Source organism: Camarhynchus parvulus, chromosome 8 (assembly GCF_901933205.1).
Source record: "Camarhynchus parvulus chromosome 8, STF_HiC, whole genome shotgun sequence".
Lineage (NCBI taxonomy): Eukaryota > Metazoa > Chordata > Aves > Passeriformes > Thraupidae > Camarhynchus > Camarhynchus parvulus.
The window spans coordinates 23260258-23277073 of record NC_044578.1 but is presented as its reverse complement, the minus strand read 5'-3'; the positions used below and the strand labels follow the sequence as shown (position 1 = coordinate 23277073).

General features: G+C 47.3%; 1 protein-coding gene across 1 annotated transcript in view; it reads right to left on the bottom strand.

The window, feature by feature from the left end:
- Positions 1 to 3560: 3560 nt before the first annotated feature.
- Positions 3561 to 16816, bottom strand: part of LAMC1 (laminin subunit gamma 1) — a 67560-nt gene continuing 54304 nt past the window's right edge. Inside the window, exons 14-28 of the mRNA XM_030952997.1 lie at positions 15348 to 15593; positions 14926 to 15079; positions 14353 to 14495; positions 13475 to 13653; positions 13164 to 13320; positions 10658 to 10863; positions 10188 to 10267; positions 9713 to 9850; positions 9381 to 9525; positions 8891 to 9040; positions 8394 to 8508; positions 7865 to 8064; positions 7485 to 7643; positions 6890 to 6989; positions 3561 to 6522 (exon numbers count right to left, since the gene is read on the bottom strand). Coding sequence (XP_030808857.1) covers positions 6266 to 6522; positions 6890 to 6989; positions 7485 to 7643; positions 7865 to 8064; positions 8394 to 8508; positions 8891 to 9040; positions 9381 to 9525; positions 9713 to 9850; positions 10188 to 10267; positions 10658 to 10863; positions 13164 to 13320; positions 13475 to 13653; positions 14353 to 14495; positions 14926 to 15079; positions 15348 to 15593 — 2429 coding nt within the window. The 3' untranslated portion in view covers positions 3561 to 6265. The remainder of the gene's footprint in view (positions 6523 to 6889; positions 6990 to 7484; positions 7644 to 7864; positions 8065 to 8393; positions 8509 to 8890; positions 9041 to 9380; positions 9526 to 9712; positions 9851 to 10187; positions 10268 to 10657; positions 10864 to 13163; positions 13321 to 13474; positions 13654 to 14352; positions 14496 to 14925; positions 15080 to 15347; positions 15594 to 16816) is intronic.

Here is a 16816-nt window from a genome sequence, read left to right as displayed (position 1 = left end):
TGACTCACAGGGCTTTCCTCTGGCTCCTGGTGATCTCATGGGCACAGCCAGCCCAAACACACCACATCTCTGCACCTCCCTTTGCCAACTGTACCTGCCTCTGCTGCTTGAGTCAACTTTTACAAACAGGAGGTTTCCTTTTCGTTTGACTTGCTGGATCTTAATTCAGCTCACAACAAGGAATACAACTTCCCAAAAGTCATAGTGGTGTGGTGGGCTTTGGCATCTGAGGTTCTTTTATCTGGTTTACATTAGTTGTTTTTAGGTGAGATAAAATTACTCATGGTGTTTCCACCAGTTCAGCAGTTCTTAGGATCCACTCACAGCTCTGAGGAGACACAATCCCTTCTGCTCTTAAGTACATCACTTGCCCACAACACCTCTGCTGTGTCCTTCCTCCTCTGCTCAGGAAGGCCATCTCCAGCAGCATGGTCCACAACAGCAGCTCCCTTAGACCTCACCCAGACCACATCCTTGGCTGACTTCTCTCCTGGAAAACCAGCCCTCCTCAGCAGGAAGCTTTTCCCTTCCCTGTCTCCTCTGTTACCCCATTTATCTCACCCTTGCCACCCCACCTCTCACCCCACTTGTGCAAACAAGGCCGTGACAGCTCGCTCCTCAGTCATCTCTGTGTTGACTCAGACTACTCTCACCCTGCCATCTGCCTGTGCTTCAACAGGACCTCTGGAAACCACGTGCCATGAGACTACCAAGAATGTATTTCCTGGGGCCCTGATTTTCCAAACACATCTGATCTGGAACAAACAGCTGCCCACCAGCCTCCACAGAGCAAATGTCCCACTGCAACCTATGGCAGCACCCTTTAGAAAAGGTCTCACACCAACAGGACTACCAGAGATGTTTCACCTTTTAGAGTAAGCAAAAGTGTAAGCAAAGGGAGGCATAAAGAACAGCTGTGCTCATCAGACACTGCAATGGAGCAGTTTTGTTTCACTGGAAAACCTGTCTTTCGATCTGCAACACAGGAAAAGTCCTTCTTGAAGATGGTTTATGTTCATTCCCAACAGAGCCAAAAAAGCTGCTCCTGCAGGCAGACCACTGTGGCTCACAAGTTCATCAGTCCTTGAGGATGTGGCTGTGGCAGAATTAACTGCTCCAAAACCAGTCTGAAATAACATAATAATGTAAATTTTGCTGATGGTTGCTGGTGAAAAGTGATGGATGTGTAAAAACTCTGGAGTGATAGTTTTATTAATATAAGCAAGGGAGAAAACCCATTTTGTGACATGCCAGATGAACACCATGATCCTGTGAGCCCTTGCACCCCAGGTCAACCCTTGCATCCCCAAGCCTCCTCCTGCAAGGGCCCATCAGATCTGGCACATCATCCAGTTGGAAATCCTCTGGGATTTCCTCACAGTGTGCAAAACCAGTGACCATGATGTGCTGGTATCACCAAACACCAGTGCAGCAATGGAGCCTGGACTTCGGTCTCTCTCTGACATTGGGGTGCCCTGGGACAAGTCCTGGACTTCAGTCTCTCCTCTGACACTGGGGTGCCCTGGACAAGTCCTGCCAGCCAGAGGCAGCGGGAGCAGCTGTAGGGGATGGGCAGAGGCAGGCAGGGATCCCCGGCAGGAGCAGGCGGGGCAGGGCAGAGCAGTGGCACAGCAGGGAAGGGCTGTCATGTCTGGCCTTGCCTTGCTGTGCCCTGCCCGGCCCAGAGAGGGCTGAGACAAACAGGGATGAAGGGAGAAGGCATTGCCATCCAACTGCAATGAGGGGAATTGCCATTCCCCTCTCTATCCCCATGGCCAGCCTCTGTGGGATAACTTTTACATGGCATTCCTGATGTTTCTGGAATGGGGGCACTGAAGGTATCAAGCCAGCAGCCAACTACAAACAATAACTAACTAGAACATGGTCCAACATGTCACAGCTGTAGCTGGGGAGCACAGGACACTGCCAGCTCGGTGTGACAGCTGTATGACCTCCTCCACTTCCTCAGATCCACACAAACACGCCAGACACATCTCCCTCCAGGCAGCTGTTCCCAGCACTTTATAACCTGTAACAATACCTTGTCCTCCCCAGAAATGAGAGGGAACCCAGCTCAGGTCAGTCCAAGCCCTCCCCACTGCCACCTTCTCACCTGCCCCCCCTGCTTCTCCAGAGAGAACACGAGAGAAGATGGAGCTTGAACCCGGGCAGTGAGAACAAACCAACAGGGAACTGAAGGAGAATAAAGGCTACCAGAGCATGGCTTGGACACTGCTCAGCAAGGTGCCTCCTCACCCACCTTGGTCAGGCACTGGCTACACTGAGCAGAGAGTATCTGAGGAGGGGATCTCCACTTGGGCTTCAAAATATTGGTAGAACAGTTTGGCAACCTGCAAGCCATTATGATGGTCCCTTGGAGCTGGGTCTGCTCCTCCCTGTACGAGATTTCTGAGTAGCTACTCGGGTTACTCTTACCTTGTCATCCTCCACTGTCCTCTAGCATTACCTCTGAAAACCACATGAATGCTCAAGTTCATCCTCAAGATCACCTGAGACACATCTGCACAATGCCCACAAAAAAAAAATCTTTAAAAAAAATCTTTATCTCCTGGAGATAAAAATCCTGAAGATAAAATAAAGAACACAGACTTGCTTCCTAATCTAAGCATTTTCACCTCAAAATGGTAAGAGGCTCCATATCAACCAACAGTCCATGCAAGGTCAGAACAGTCCCACCACCCATTGTCTGCTCTCCCTGACTGCTCCCCACAATCCAGCTGAAACCTCAGCCAGATTTCACCAGCTGGGATTTGCTTCACAAAAACACTGGCAAGAAAAAAAAAAGACATATTTTAGAAAACAAGTTAATTAGTGACAACTGAAGAATGAAAGTACACAAACTGACATGCAAAAAAAAAAAAAAGAATTTACCAGCTGAGATGGGATTAGCTCTGATGCAAGTTAATGAGACCTGTGTGCTTTCCTCTGCTGAGAAAAACAACAGAAATCCAGCTGGAGCTGAAAGACAAGTGTAAATGCAGAAACAGCCTAGTCTCTTATCACTGCAATCTGTCCTTAAAAATTTGCTTCATTCAGGCCAGGCTCTGGGAGACAGGGCCCAGGAACAACACAGAGCACCCAGATTTGTGGCAGTACCCAGTAAGTTCAGCTTCTTTATTCAGGGTTTGGTTCGTTTTTTTTTTCTTTTCCCAGAAGCCTTATCCTTTTCTACCTGTTTAGTAAAAGGATTTTTCCCTTACAGCATAAATAAACTCCCCCCAGTTCCTCAGGGCTTTCCACGAAGACAGTGCCACTCCAACAGCACCAGCACCAACAACACTGTGTGTTTTTAAGCCCTGGAAAACCAGCAGCTTAAAATCCATCACAGCCATGGCAGTGAGCAGTGGACACAAGGAAAAACCATCATCCCTGTCATCTGTGTCCCACCACATGCATTTCCAAGTTTCTTCTCCCCTTTTCCCACACCAAACCAGGGTGTCTAAGGAGCAAGAGGTGATCTTGCAACTGAGACACATCACCTTCAATATCCTACCACAAAAAAATAAAGTAATACTCAACAGAATTCCCAGGTATAAGGGGTTACAAATATTCAGACTTTATTATAAATAAGAAATACTGTTTTATACATAAAAACTGCAAGTGTTGCATTTTGTTCACCGCCCCAGACAGCAAGACCACAGATTAAGGCAAAAAAAGCTGGAGTGAAGGCACATACTGAGGGGGCCACAGTCAGGAATAAGGTGATGAAGGGATGTCACGTGTCATCCATGACACCCAGCACTCCACCAGCAGCTGTCACATCATCACATTACGTAAAGAAATAACTGGACTTATACAATGAATAATGGCTGTAATGCAGTACTGATTAACAGATCGCTTATAAAGATTTTTTTTTATTTAAAAATAAAATTCTGTTAAAAACGGCTTAAAAAAAAAAAAAAAACAAAACACAAGAGAGCAGGAAACCTTAGGCCTGAGGTCAGCCAGGGCATGCACACATCTGCTCTTCTCACAGCCTTGGCAGAGGTGATGTGGTCACAGCTATCTTCCCAGAGTGACCCAATGTCCCTGTGTGTGCAGGCACAGGGAGCTCTCCTCCAGAGGTGCTTCCAGGCAGGAGGAAAATCCCACAATCATTAAGGGAAGGGATAAAAGAGCCATGCAGAGTTTGCTGGGAACAGCAGCAGTGTCTGCACCAGGCCTCCTGCCTTGCACAGTGGTATCAAGATGTCCCCAAATGCAGCTCTCTGACCACCTCAGCGCTGGTCTGGTCTCCCAACAGAGCTACAGCTCCTCCCAGCTCAGCTGCAAAGCCACAGCCCCTGCTCCACTGCTGGCACAGCATCCCAGGGCACAGGGGACACTGACCTGGGTGCTGCAGGCACCGTGGGCAGCAGGGCTGGCTTCAGAGACAGGGCTGGAAAGCACCCACCCAACAGGCAAAGTGGGTATGGATGGGTGCTGGGGATACAACAGAGGGAAGCAAGCAGGAGCCCAGCTAGGAGAAATCCCAAGTTTTAAGGGAATGATACAGAGAGAAGCAATACATGGTGCACCTGCCCAATGGCTACAGGGGAAAGCACATAGAGGAGGCCAGGCTGTGCCACTCTGGAAATCTGGCTGAGTATATTTACACACACATACACACACACACGAGAGACTTCCTCACACTATAATCATGATAAAAAATGGAAAAAAAATCACATTCACACAAAAAACATAAATTTGAAATAATTAATAGCACCAGTGTGTGTCAGATAATAATTTCTTCCCATCGCTAAGCAAACGTACAAAGTTGCATAGTGTTTAAGGATAGATATATACTGGATCTCAGGGAAAGGGGGAGGGATGCCAGGCTAGAGGCAAGGAGGAAGCTGCAGAGGATGCTCTTGTCTGGGAGCAAGGGGCTCCCTGCTGCTCCCAGCCAGCAGCAGCATGCACTGCCTGGGCAGGGAGCCTGCAGGGAAGCCCTGGGAGTGGTGTAAAAGGCAGAGCTGCCACCTGAGCCTGGCCTGAGGTCCCTGTGCTGTGGCAGCTTTATGGTGACTGGGAGATTCGGAGGCAAAAAGAAAGGAGGGCACCAGGAAATTTCAGCTCTTCCTCCCAGCTTTAAAACAGGCAAAAGGCAAGAGCAATGGCAGGAGAGATAAAAATCCCACTGTCCTCCTTCAGGAAAAAGATGGGGTGAAAAAAAAGACCTTTCCATTTCCATTCATGTGCCCCCTTCCTTCCCCACCCAAAGACATTCAGCATGGAGGCCAGTGCAGCTGTCAGAACTCTCTGGAAGGCAGCTCTCCTCTTCAGCAAGACTTGTCCTGCTTCAACAAACTCATCTGTCAGTCTGACATTCCAAGCCCAGAAAACCAGATCCTCTGGAAATTCAGTAGCAACAGATGGGAATGCAGCTCGTGGCTTCCACACTCTGGCAGTCTGGACTAGCCAGCAGGCAGCAGCTTTTAGACCAGACCCAAAACTTCTCACAGAACAGAAGTGGGGCTGGCAAGATCCACCACTCCATCAGTATCCCATCTTCCCAAAGAGCCCTAATAGAGGCTGCCTTTTTCTCATAGGAATGCATCCTCACAGAAAGCATTTCAGAAAGAGGCTTCAGCTATTTTGCCAAAGGCTACCAACACTGTTGGACTGGCCACTACCTAATGATGAAAAAAATAAATTCACAGGGTTAGAAGTTGGGAAGAAGGATCTGAATTGAGTGCAGCTATACTGGCCATTACAGTAATACTTTGGTAGCCATCCCCTTCCTTCATAGGGATAAAGAGCTCCAGGACTGAGGATTTTACAGTCAAAGGAGAAGACAGGAGAGAAAGTTGTGTTAGTTTTGCCTTGCTGTATACAGCTCACATGGTTATTTCTGAACCACAGTATAAAGAGTCCAGAGCATCTCTCATCCTTGCACTAATCAAAAGGAAACTGTGTCTGAGGAAGGGGCAAAAGTGGAGTGCTCAGGAAAACAACCTATATAAAAAAACCCCTTTGATGCCCAAAGACGGATATTTAATTTGCTTCAAAAAAAAAAACCCAAACAAAGAAAGAAACAAACAAAAAAACCCCACCAAAAAAAACCCCAAACAAAACAAAAATTAGAAAAAAAAAAGAAAAACAACAACAAAAAAACCCCAAAACTTTCAACTTATCCTGATTTGAAAGGAAACAATGGCTGCAAGCAGCAGAGTTGGGGATTTGGAGAAGGCAATGTGTGTTAAGGCACTCCATGGCTGAACCACCACTCACCAGGGCGATTCCCCCCACCCCCAGCACACCCTTAGGGCTTCTCAATGGACGGGGTGTTGAAACAGCCAGATGGCAAGGTCTTCCTGATGTCTTCCAGGTTGCTAATGTCCTTCAGGATCTCTTCAATGTCCCTGTTGTAGGCCTGTATCGCATCATCTTGCTTCTTGGCTTCTCTCTCAAGGAAAGACACTTTCTGGTCCAGGTCACTGTCTTTCATCTGGTCTTTGGCACTGTTCAAGGCACCTTCAATTTCATTCAGTTTGTTCAAGTCCACTGTCTCCAGTTGCCCTGAAAAGCCAGAAGCAAACAGTGAAGTGCATTAAAACCTCTATGGCACCCTGGGTGCTCACACAGCTGAGCCCACAGCAGATCTCCATCAGGGCATCTCCAGCATCTGAAACAGGACCAACCATATGGGTGACATCTCCACTGTCTCGAGAAGTCTTCAGTTTGCTGAAAACCAACACAGAGCATTGCCAAACAAGCTCTGAGGCTACTTGGGAAAGAAAAAATCCCAAAGTCCTTGCCAAAAACACACAAACCCAATTTCAAGAGATCAAGAGATCCATGTGGTTCCTCAAACAAAACTGGCAGGAAACCCCGCACACATCAGGAAAACACTCAAAAGCATACAGCACGTTACAGACAATCCTACCTAGCTGATCCAACAGGTCATTAATGACAGTGAGCAGACTGTTCACAGAGTTCTTGGCTTTTCTTGCATTGTCTTCTGCCTCCTGGGCAGCCTGTGAGGCCTGTAGGATATAAAAAAAACGAGAGCACAAAAAAGGTGTAGGGATTACAAAACTGTTGCCTCTCCTCTGCCGATAGTCACCATATTGCTGCCTTCTCATCCCAGGATAACAATCCTGCACAAAGATCTTTATCACAGGGCTGGGGAGAAGACTGACAACCTTCAAGTAATCAGTTTTCTGAGTATTTCAGGATGGGGATCCCTGAACACCGAGCAGGATTTTGCAGTAAAGGGCAGGATGGAATCAATAGGGCTATACAGTCAGGTTTTGGCTATAATAAAAGGAAAAGTAGCTCTCAAGTTCCAGCAGGGAGCCTATGCTAATGCACCAGAACTTGTCTCCTTTTCAGTCCCACTTAAAACTTGGAAGAGCCAGAATACTGGCTGGACCCAGCACTGTCTTTGCAAGAGGAGAGCAGGAGGAAAGGCTCCATTGCCAGGACAGCAGGGAGAAGGCAGCTCCTAGCCACTGCTGTCACCTGCCAGCAGTACTCACCTCATTTGCCATCCTCATATCCTGCTCAGCATCAGCCTGCTTCCGCTTCAGCTCCTTCTCTGCATCCTGCAGCTGCTTCATCATGTCATCCACCTCCCTGGCCAGTCCTGTCACATCAGCAAAGGTCTTGTCGGCTTCGGCTCTGGTAGCAGCAGCACTCTGCAGCCAACAGGTGGGAGAGGATGGAAAAAGGTGGTGAAGGTACAGAACTTCCTTCAATCCTTCTCATCAAAATGCACTGACTTCCTATCTTGCCGTATTTTGTATTTGCAGTCGGGGAGTACAGCAGGGAGCACACGGGGCTCACCAGGAAACACTGTAACAGGAGTTCCTGCAATCCCACAGCAGGATCTCGCGGGGGTCAGCTGCAGCACACCCACCTTCTGAACAGAGCTGGCAATCTTCTCAGCATCATCTGCTCTGGCCTTGGCCTCACGGGCATCAGCAGCAGCGTTGCCCAGTGCCAGCTCTGCCTGCTGAGTCTTGTTGTTGGCCTCTGCAATGGTCTGGGTGATGGCAGGGATCTTCTTCAGCGCCTCCTCAGCCGCCGTCTTGTTATCGTTCACCCGCTTGTCAAAGTCTAAGGGGGCAAAGCAGATCCTTACCACGTGCTCCAGGAGAGCCTTGGGATGCTCCTCTGACCAAGGACCCAAGGCTTTGCTGCCCTGACATTGGAGGGATGGTCAGCTCTCCCTATTGCACATCTTCTGATGCTAAATAAGGAAGTTAAAAGGAAATTTCCAGTCCCTGAAAAAGCTTATACTTTTTCTTTAAAGAAAAACAAGCCAAAAGAACACACCCAACACTCAGCTAAGGGCAATAGCAGGGCGTCTTTAACCAGAATATCCTACTGCCAAGTGACATGTCACACTGGAATTGAAGGATTCATTTCAAGTGCTTCCTCTTTACCTTTCAGGTTCCTGAGAATGGTATTGGCCTCCTGTAGTGTGCCACTGCTCTTCCGAGCAGCTTCTTCAGCCAGGGCTTTCGCTGCATCTGCTCGAGCCAAGAGCTGGTCTGCAGTCTGAGGAGACAGGACATGTACCAATGCATTCCCACTTTCTGAAGGACAATCGTGTAAGTGTATCAAAAAGCACTGTTAAGCCCCAAACAACACCATCCAGAACAGCAGTGCTTCCTCTGGGACCAGATGAGTGGATGTACTTTGGGAATACTGCTCTGAATACAAAGCTGACACCACATCTGGCAAATACCTATTTTCCCACATAGCCTCAAAGCCATTGCTTTTAACCTCTTTCTGCATCTCCTTTTTTTTTTGAGGCCATTCTTCAGCATTCAATAAATAACACTAAGACAAAATCATTTGCATCTGGCCAGTTACTTGTCTTCCTTGTTTTTGTTTTTTTTTCCCCAGGGAACAAAAGCCTGCACAGAGTGGAACTGACCTGCTGCTCTGTCTTCCCTTTCTCCAAGAGGTTCTTTACTTCAAGCTCCTTTCCTTTCATATCTTCTCTCAAGTCCTCATAATCCTTTAGCTTCCTGGCAATTAGTTGATCCAGTTCCTCTGCTTCCTTCTTGATCTTATTTGCTTTATTCTGCAGGTGAAAATCACACACAGACATTCCTGAATGTTAAAGAATTCCTGAACAGGTGGTAAATTTTTCCACTTCTACATTCAAGCCAAGACGTCTGGCAAACATTTCAGATTTCTGTCTTTCAGAAACTAGGGGAGGTGGGGTTTATGTAGGTGGTTTTCTGCATTTACATGTCCTGCATAAATGTTACAATTGCATAAAAGCTGGATTATACCTAGATGGACAAGAAGCATTGTCCACAGAGTGTTTTTATGCACAGAACATTAGCAGAGCATATGCAAAGTGTGCCAGCAACCTAGCAATCCTCAGAAATCATGCACCTGATGGTGCCCACATGTACCTCTAGCCCTGTGGAATCCACAGTAGGCAGGCTGGTGAGATTAGCATAGATCTGCAGGGCTCTGTTTCCAGCTTCCTCTGCCTCCGCAAGCACCTTGGTGGCCTGTTTCTCTAGGTCTCGAGAAATATTCCTTGCTTGATTGTACCTAAAAAATCCCCAAGGATCCAGTTATGAAACAGTAATTTTTGTAGAACTGAACTTAGTAAGAGAGTGGAGAGGCTAAGAAATCAAAAATCACCTCCCACAAAATCCAAAGCATACAGAAGGTTGTCTTAATTTTAAGCACTGCACTAAAGTCAGGAAATTAAAACAATTTTCTGTAACTGACTCACTTCTGGTTGAGCTCATCAATATCAACTGCAGTTTGGTTTTCTCCAGCCAGGGTTTTCAGCAGCAGTTGATATGCTTCTGTGGAAGTATCATTTGCAGCCTTGGCTATGCGAACAATCTCATCAGCTTCCTTTTTGTGCCTGATGACAAAAGAAAAATAATGCCATTAGATTTGTCAGCCAATAGTTTTTATCCTCAGTTTTGATTATATTCTCTCTTACTTTTCCTTCTTTCCTTCCCTCAGATTTACATATGGCAGATGCTGAAACATTTGTAATGGAAGATGGTTGCCATGTCTGTTATCCACATGAGCAAGGTTTGTCCTCAGAGCTACACAGCCACCATCCCACAGCACCAGTCCCTTAAGCAGCAAAGGGTGTGTGTTTCCTAGCCAGCAAATGAAATTCTGCTTCCCCCTTGCAGAGAAGAGCAGGGCCCTGACAAAGGCCACAATGAGTGTGTCTTGCCACAGCCCACCTTTCTGCCAGCTTACGGGCCTCTTCTGCCAAGTGAGTCATGTTGTTGGGGTCCCCACTTTGCTCTGGAGGTGTAATGGACTGGAAGAGAAAAAGAAAGGAAAAAAAACCCTTGAAGATATTTTTTCATCTTTTATTTGTATTTGCTTTAAATATTTATTGTCATGATCTAAATGCTTAGAGATGTATCTAACCTACTTTGCAATTCTCTGTATGTTTTTCTTAAGTCTATGCAGTTTCCACCACTGGTTACCCCTTGAAAAACAACTAATATTTATTTAAGACTTTTATGTTGCTTTGGGTTAAGATACTATCTGTGACTGACAGCGGTGAACTCCCTTCACTGATTTCCCATGATCTTGATGCAAATTTACTGTTTGAGGGAGAGACCAAGTGGAGAAACACACTGGAGGCACAGAAGGAAAGGCCCTCAGCCTCCCCCAGCTGTGTGGGATCCCAGCACACACTCACCACGTTGTCAGCTGCCATCTTGGCCCTCTCCAGCATATCAGAGGCCATGCTGATCAGGTCCTCAGTGTCCTCCACCCGCACCCGCGCCTGCTCCGCCAGGCTCTCCGTGTCCTGCACTGTGCCCTGGATGTTCCTCAGCCTGTTCAGCTGACTCACTAAGGTGCTGTTGATGTCTTTGAGACGATCCATGAGGCCCTGATCTACGTCTGAAACACAGGACAGAAAAGAGAGGAAGCAAAATTAATTAGAGCAGGAAGAGAAGCTGGAGCAGCAGCTTACCACAGCAGGCACCATGTTGGTAGGTTAATCACCTACGGGAAGGGAACCAGGCAAAGCCATTTCACAAGTCACTTAGCTTGAGATCAAAGTCATAATTTGAATGTGCACCAAACAGGAGAAATGAAAAGCCATTAACTGCTAATAAGACAATCCTGCCAGTTGTTGGAACTGACTCTGATGGGAGATTTTGTGTGCAGAATCATGTTTTACCTCTCATGTTTTACTTCTCTCATTGACTTAAAATGACAACAGAGCTGCTCCTCAATAGGTATGAAATGTCTGTTTGGTGAATTCTCTGTAGCTTATCTCCTAGAAATTGAGCAGAGGCAGATGAATAGTGTAGACATACATTTTTCCACACTCAGGGCAACAATGGCTACTCCAAAGAAAGACCTAAGGAGCTCCATATGGAGTAGCCAGGAGCTGTGTGGAATAGCAAACCCACTCCAAACTCTGCTCAAACAAAATGTGACAAAAGTTGGCAGGATGGAGCCTTGGTTCTTGCGTATGTCGGACTTATACAGCACCCAAACTTCACCAAATTTTTGGACCATCAGGTAACTCCCCACAACAGCATCTTAAAAATGGAGGCATCACAGCACAGGTATGTATGTGCCTCACAATAAAGGCAGTAACTTTTGAAAAGCTGAGAGTGTTACCAAGAATTAAAGTGCAAGCAGAAGCCCACAGAACACCAAAATTAAGACTGGTCAAATACCTTGACCTTGCAGCACATCTTAAGTATTGAACATGAAGATTTCACACATTTCAAAAACATACTACCACAGAAAAACAGAAATAACTTCTTCAGGTGTGCACAGATTTTTACCAGGGTAGTTTGTGTTGCATTTACCTTGCCCTCTTAGTAAGAGAAGAACCTGGAGCTGGGGAAGAGTTTGGAGCACAAGTCTCATGAGGAGCAGCTGAAGGAGCTGGGAGGGGTTGAGCCTGGAGAAAAGGAGGCTCAGGGAGGACCTTCTGTCGATCCACAACTCCCCTACAGGGGGGTGCACACACCCAGGGTGTCGGGCTCTGCTCCCAGGGAACAGAGACAGCATGAGGGGAAACAGCTTCGAGCTGTGCCTGGGGAGGTTTTGGTTGGATAGTGGGAAAAATTTCTTCACTTAAAGGGCTGTCCAGGGAAATTCTGGAATCACCATCCCTGGAGAGAACTAAAAGCTGGGTGGATGTGGCACTTGGGAACACGGGTTAGTGGTGGCCTCGGCAGTGCTGGGGGGCAGGGAACAGTTGGACTTGATCTTAAGGGTCTTTCCAAATAAATGATTCTATGATTCCAAGACAGACAGAGAGACCAAAAATTCCACCACAAAACCAAATCCATTCCCTCATCTTTCTCCAGTCCCCATCCTGCTACCCCCTTATGTAGGACTATTATCTAGGCAGTAAAAATCTTCCTCAGTTAAAGCTGAGAAAATCTTAAGCAACCATTCTCACTGGCGCAGGAATCTTCCCAAGCAAATGCCAGCATTAGATGCATGTTAGCTTTTTCCCAGCTTCAAAGAAAAGGGACAAATTTTCCCAAAATGGTCTGAAATCACTGAACCAGCTCCCAAGGGAACATCTTTTACTGCAAAGTCAATAGTCTTCTTCAGGCTTCTCTTTTCCAAAACACACATCATCTTATACATTAAAGAGACCCTAAGGACAAACCACTGTCACAAACATGACAAACATCCTGCGGTAGTGGTGACAACACAAGAATCAATTTGAAACAGAGTTTAACAGGACAAACAGCATTCTTCAGAATATTCTACACTTGATGGTGGGATAATTAAGTTTGCCATCAGGATTTTGAAGCCTTCATTCTGATCACTGATGATCAGATCAACAAGAACTACTTGATCCCAAGATGTCTGAGCAAATTTAAAGCATAATAAGTATACTGGAAAGTTTTCTGCTTGTTTAACCAATAAAATCTTCCTTTGCATCGAGAGAAGAGGGTAACACATAAACACTTCCATCCATGCAGAGCTAGAGGCAGATCTTTACTTCCATGTACAACAAAGACCACTGGTAGAACAGTATGGATAAAAGCACAGCCCCTGTTGTTATGATCATAACACTCACTGACTCAGTGCTGCCTGAAATTGCTGTCAATCCTGGAGCACAGAACTAGCTTGAAATAAAACATGCTGTCTCCAAAGGGAGCAGGAACATAAGGCAAAGAACTCATTTAGTTGGTCCGTGTCTGATCAGGTCAACCCACCTTTGCTCTTCTGTGCTTCATGGAGCAGCTCCGTAACTTCTCTTTCTGCCTGCTTCAACCGCTCTTCGAAGGCTTCATCAGTTACAGTTTCTTCTCTGCTACCCAGATTTGCTATAAGATTTTCCAACTCCTGCAGCCTTTGACGTTGCTCTGACACCTACACGAAAGGGACAGAGCACAGCTCTGACACAGCAAAGCACCTTGAGCCACTCTGCTTTCAGCAACCACCAACAGTCATGGGCTGCAATGCTGCACAAGTGGACACGTGCCACCATCTCCAGTGGTACCAAGACCAGTGTCTGTGGCCTTACCTTGTCTTTCACCAGTCTGTAACAGGCTGGACACTCCTGGCAGCCAGGCCAGGAGCGGTTGTAGAAGTAGTTCTCCTCGCACTGGTTGCAGCGGCTCCCCACGAAGCCCTCCTTGCACTCACAGTGACCGTTCTCCCGGCACTGCAGCGACCGCGAGCCCTCGGGATCACAGTCACAGGCTGCAGGGGAGGAAAGCCTCAGTCAGGCTGCAGAACACGCACAAATACCCTAAAACTCACAGGATGAGAGGATATGCTTAATACCCTAAAACACCTGCAAGAGCCATGGGGCACAAACCCACAGCTGGACCACCCTCCTGATCACAGTGCTTCTGCTCACAAGCAGGATCCAACACTCACTGTGTGTGTTCAGTGTTGCCATTACCTCTCCCACAAAGCACTGTTCTACCCCAATGCATTGTAACCAACTGCAGTGGGCTTTCCTGCTCTTCACAGGCAGGGATATCAATGAGGAAAGTTTGGATCAACCTGCTTTGCAATCATGTTTACAAGATCAGCTGCTCCTCCAGACAGAACCTGGATACTGAGGCCACCTGCAGAGTAACTGTGCAGGGACACATTAGGAAACAGGGCTGTTGGAAGCCAAGATGCAGAGAATATATTTATACCAAGGAGAAGTAGGTATCTACTAAGTTGGATACCTAGTAAGTTAGACAAGAAAAAGGTAACAAAGAAGGGGATAAGCTGTAGTACAGAAATCAAATTTTGTAACGCACAGTGTGGACATAAAAGTGCCAACTTCTGCTGTGATGAGGAGCAAGGTGACAAAATACCTTCCCAGAGGCAGAAGGAAAGCAAAGGCAGGGCTGGGTGTGCAACATCCTTCCCACCTGCCTCGCTCTGGCCCCTCAGACTTACGTTTGCAGCCTTCAGAGCCAAAGCCGAAGTGGTTGGGCTCACATCTGTCACAGTGCTGGCCGGTGACGCCTGGCTGGCACTCGCACTGCCCCGTCCGGATGTCACACTGCCCGCTGGTGGAGCCCAGCGCGTGGCAGTTGCACCTGGGGGAGGCAGGCACGCATCAGATGTGACACAGAAGGGACAAGTGGGGCCTCTCTGAAGAGCACAGCTCAACATTTGCATTTGCCAAAAGCCGCTTCTCTTGCTGTGAAGATGCAGCAGGCGAGGCACTGAGCTTTTGAACCATGCAAGGTCACTTGCTGCCTGCACTAAAAAAAGAACCCAAGAGCCTCTGCTACAATCACGAAGTCATGTGGCAGTTTTCTATTTAAAACCCTGATTTAGAGCTCTTTATAAAGCTATTTTTAAGTCAGGCTTTTTGTACAGCCTTAGTAGCTGCTGCTTGACCACTGCTCTTCCCCACCCACAGCAGCAGAGGCACACCTGCTACTTGTGACAAACATCACATTCCTGAACAATGTAAGCACCTCCAAAACGAGGGTCTCTGCCCCAAGCCAAGCCAAACCTCACCTCTCACAGCCACGTCCACTCTGGAGATTGAAGAATCCAGGCTCACAGGCACTGCAGTCCCTCCCAGTGACGTGAGACAAGCACTCACACTGCCCAGTCACTTGATTGCAGATTGTCTGCTGATTCACTGTGCCGTAGGGATTGCAGTGACAAGCTGCAAAAATAAAAACGTAGGGAGAAACATGCACAAAGTTAGAAATCCCTTGTGGTGTTGGTACTTACACTAATGGGCCTGGATCCAAACCACATGGCCACCCAGCCCCTGCATCACACTAAGTGCCCACAAACACAAGGATTTTAGCGAGCTCTAACCACCAAATCAGGGTAAAGCCACACATTGCTGCTGATGGGCACAAGTGACAGCCCGAAAGCAGCTCCTGGGGACAGAACCATTTTTAAATGCAACACAAAGCAAGTCTCACCTCTGCACTTGTCTGAGGGGTCAGAGGCCAGGGGGTTCCCAAAGAAGCCATCCTTGCAGCGGTCGCAGTAGAAGCCAGCAGTGTTGTAGATGCACTTGAGGCACTCGCCGGTCTGGCGGTCGCAGTTGCCCACGGCGTTGGGGTCGATGTTGTTGTTGCACTGGCACAGGCGGCACGGCCTCACCGCGCCATTCCTGCCCAGGGGGTCTCCGAAATAGGCATCATCACACAGCTCACACCTCTTGCCTGGGACACAACACAGACACACGTGCTGCAGCAGAAAGCCCTGTGCTGCCATCTCACATGGATCCCCTCTGCAGTCCCTTCTGAAAAGCAAACTCTTCAGCTTCTTCCCTTTCATCCTTCTGTTAGGGCCAGACACAAATCCCTCCTCATCTCTAAATTCAAGCTGATTTTTCACTGGAACTTTGCATTATAAATTATTTCCATTCTTCCTTCCCCTCCTATCCCTTTAAGCCAAACCTATTTGCTGCAATTTGTTGTTCATTTAAGAATCCCAAGAGGTAGAGTTTCGTGGGGCATCACTGCTCCAGCAAGCTCCTCTGCCAATGAGACCTGCCAAAACTCCACAGGCAGCCACTGAAGCATCCAATTCAGCAGCTTCCTACACTCACTGCAGATCTGACCTCCCCAGCCAGTTATGAGCTCCATTTCTTAGGCAGTTCTTGCACAAACAAACCCCCTTTTTCCTCACATCCTAAAAAGATGGTGTGAGAGAGGAGAAACTCTTCTGCAATCACATAGCTACAGGAAAGATCAGCTGCTACAGACACCTGAGCTGAAGGGCACTGAACCCCCATGAGCTGATTGTGTGCTTGGTCAGAGGCTTTCCTAAGCACTCAAGAATGTACAGGTACTCTGTACTTTGGACTCTGCCATGCCAAGCATGAAATCAGCAGAGAAGCATGAAGGCTGCCAATCATCCTACAGCTTCCTTGCTGCTTGCAGGCAGAGCAAAAGTTTCTGCTTAACAACTCAGCTACATGCTCGGACTTCAGAGCTTATTGCTAAGAAAAAAAGATCAGTATCTGTCCACATATTTCTCCTTAAAATTGCTGAGCACTAGTTTGATTTTTTTGGGCAGCATTTAGTGAGTCACTGTAGCCTTCCTGCTCTTCCTAGGAAGCATCCTGTAGTGCCTCACTTGCTGGCAAACTGCACCTTCTAATTTTATTTCAGTCTGACCTGCCTTCCTGGCTCTTTTAAATCTATTTTCTGCCCAACACCATGCCATCATCAGAGCTCTACTGCAAGGCAGCATGGCTCTCCTATACAGCACAGAAATGGTCAGACTTTGCAAATCAAGCCTTTTGTTCTCAAGAAACAGGCATGAAAAACATGTGAAGCCCCAAGCCTCACACAGGACAGAAAATAGGGCTGAAGAAGGGAGAAGGATTTGAACCAGAAGATGCAGCACCTTTCAGAGCTACTCAGTGTGGATCAGAGAA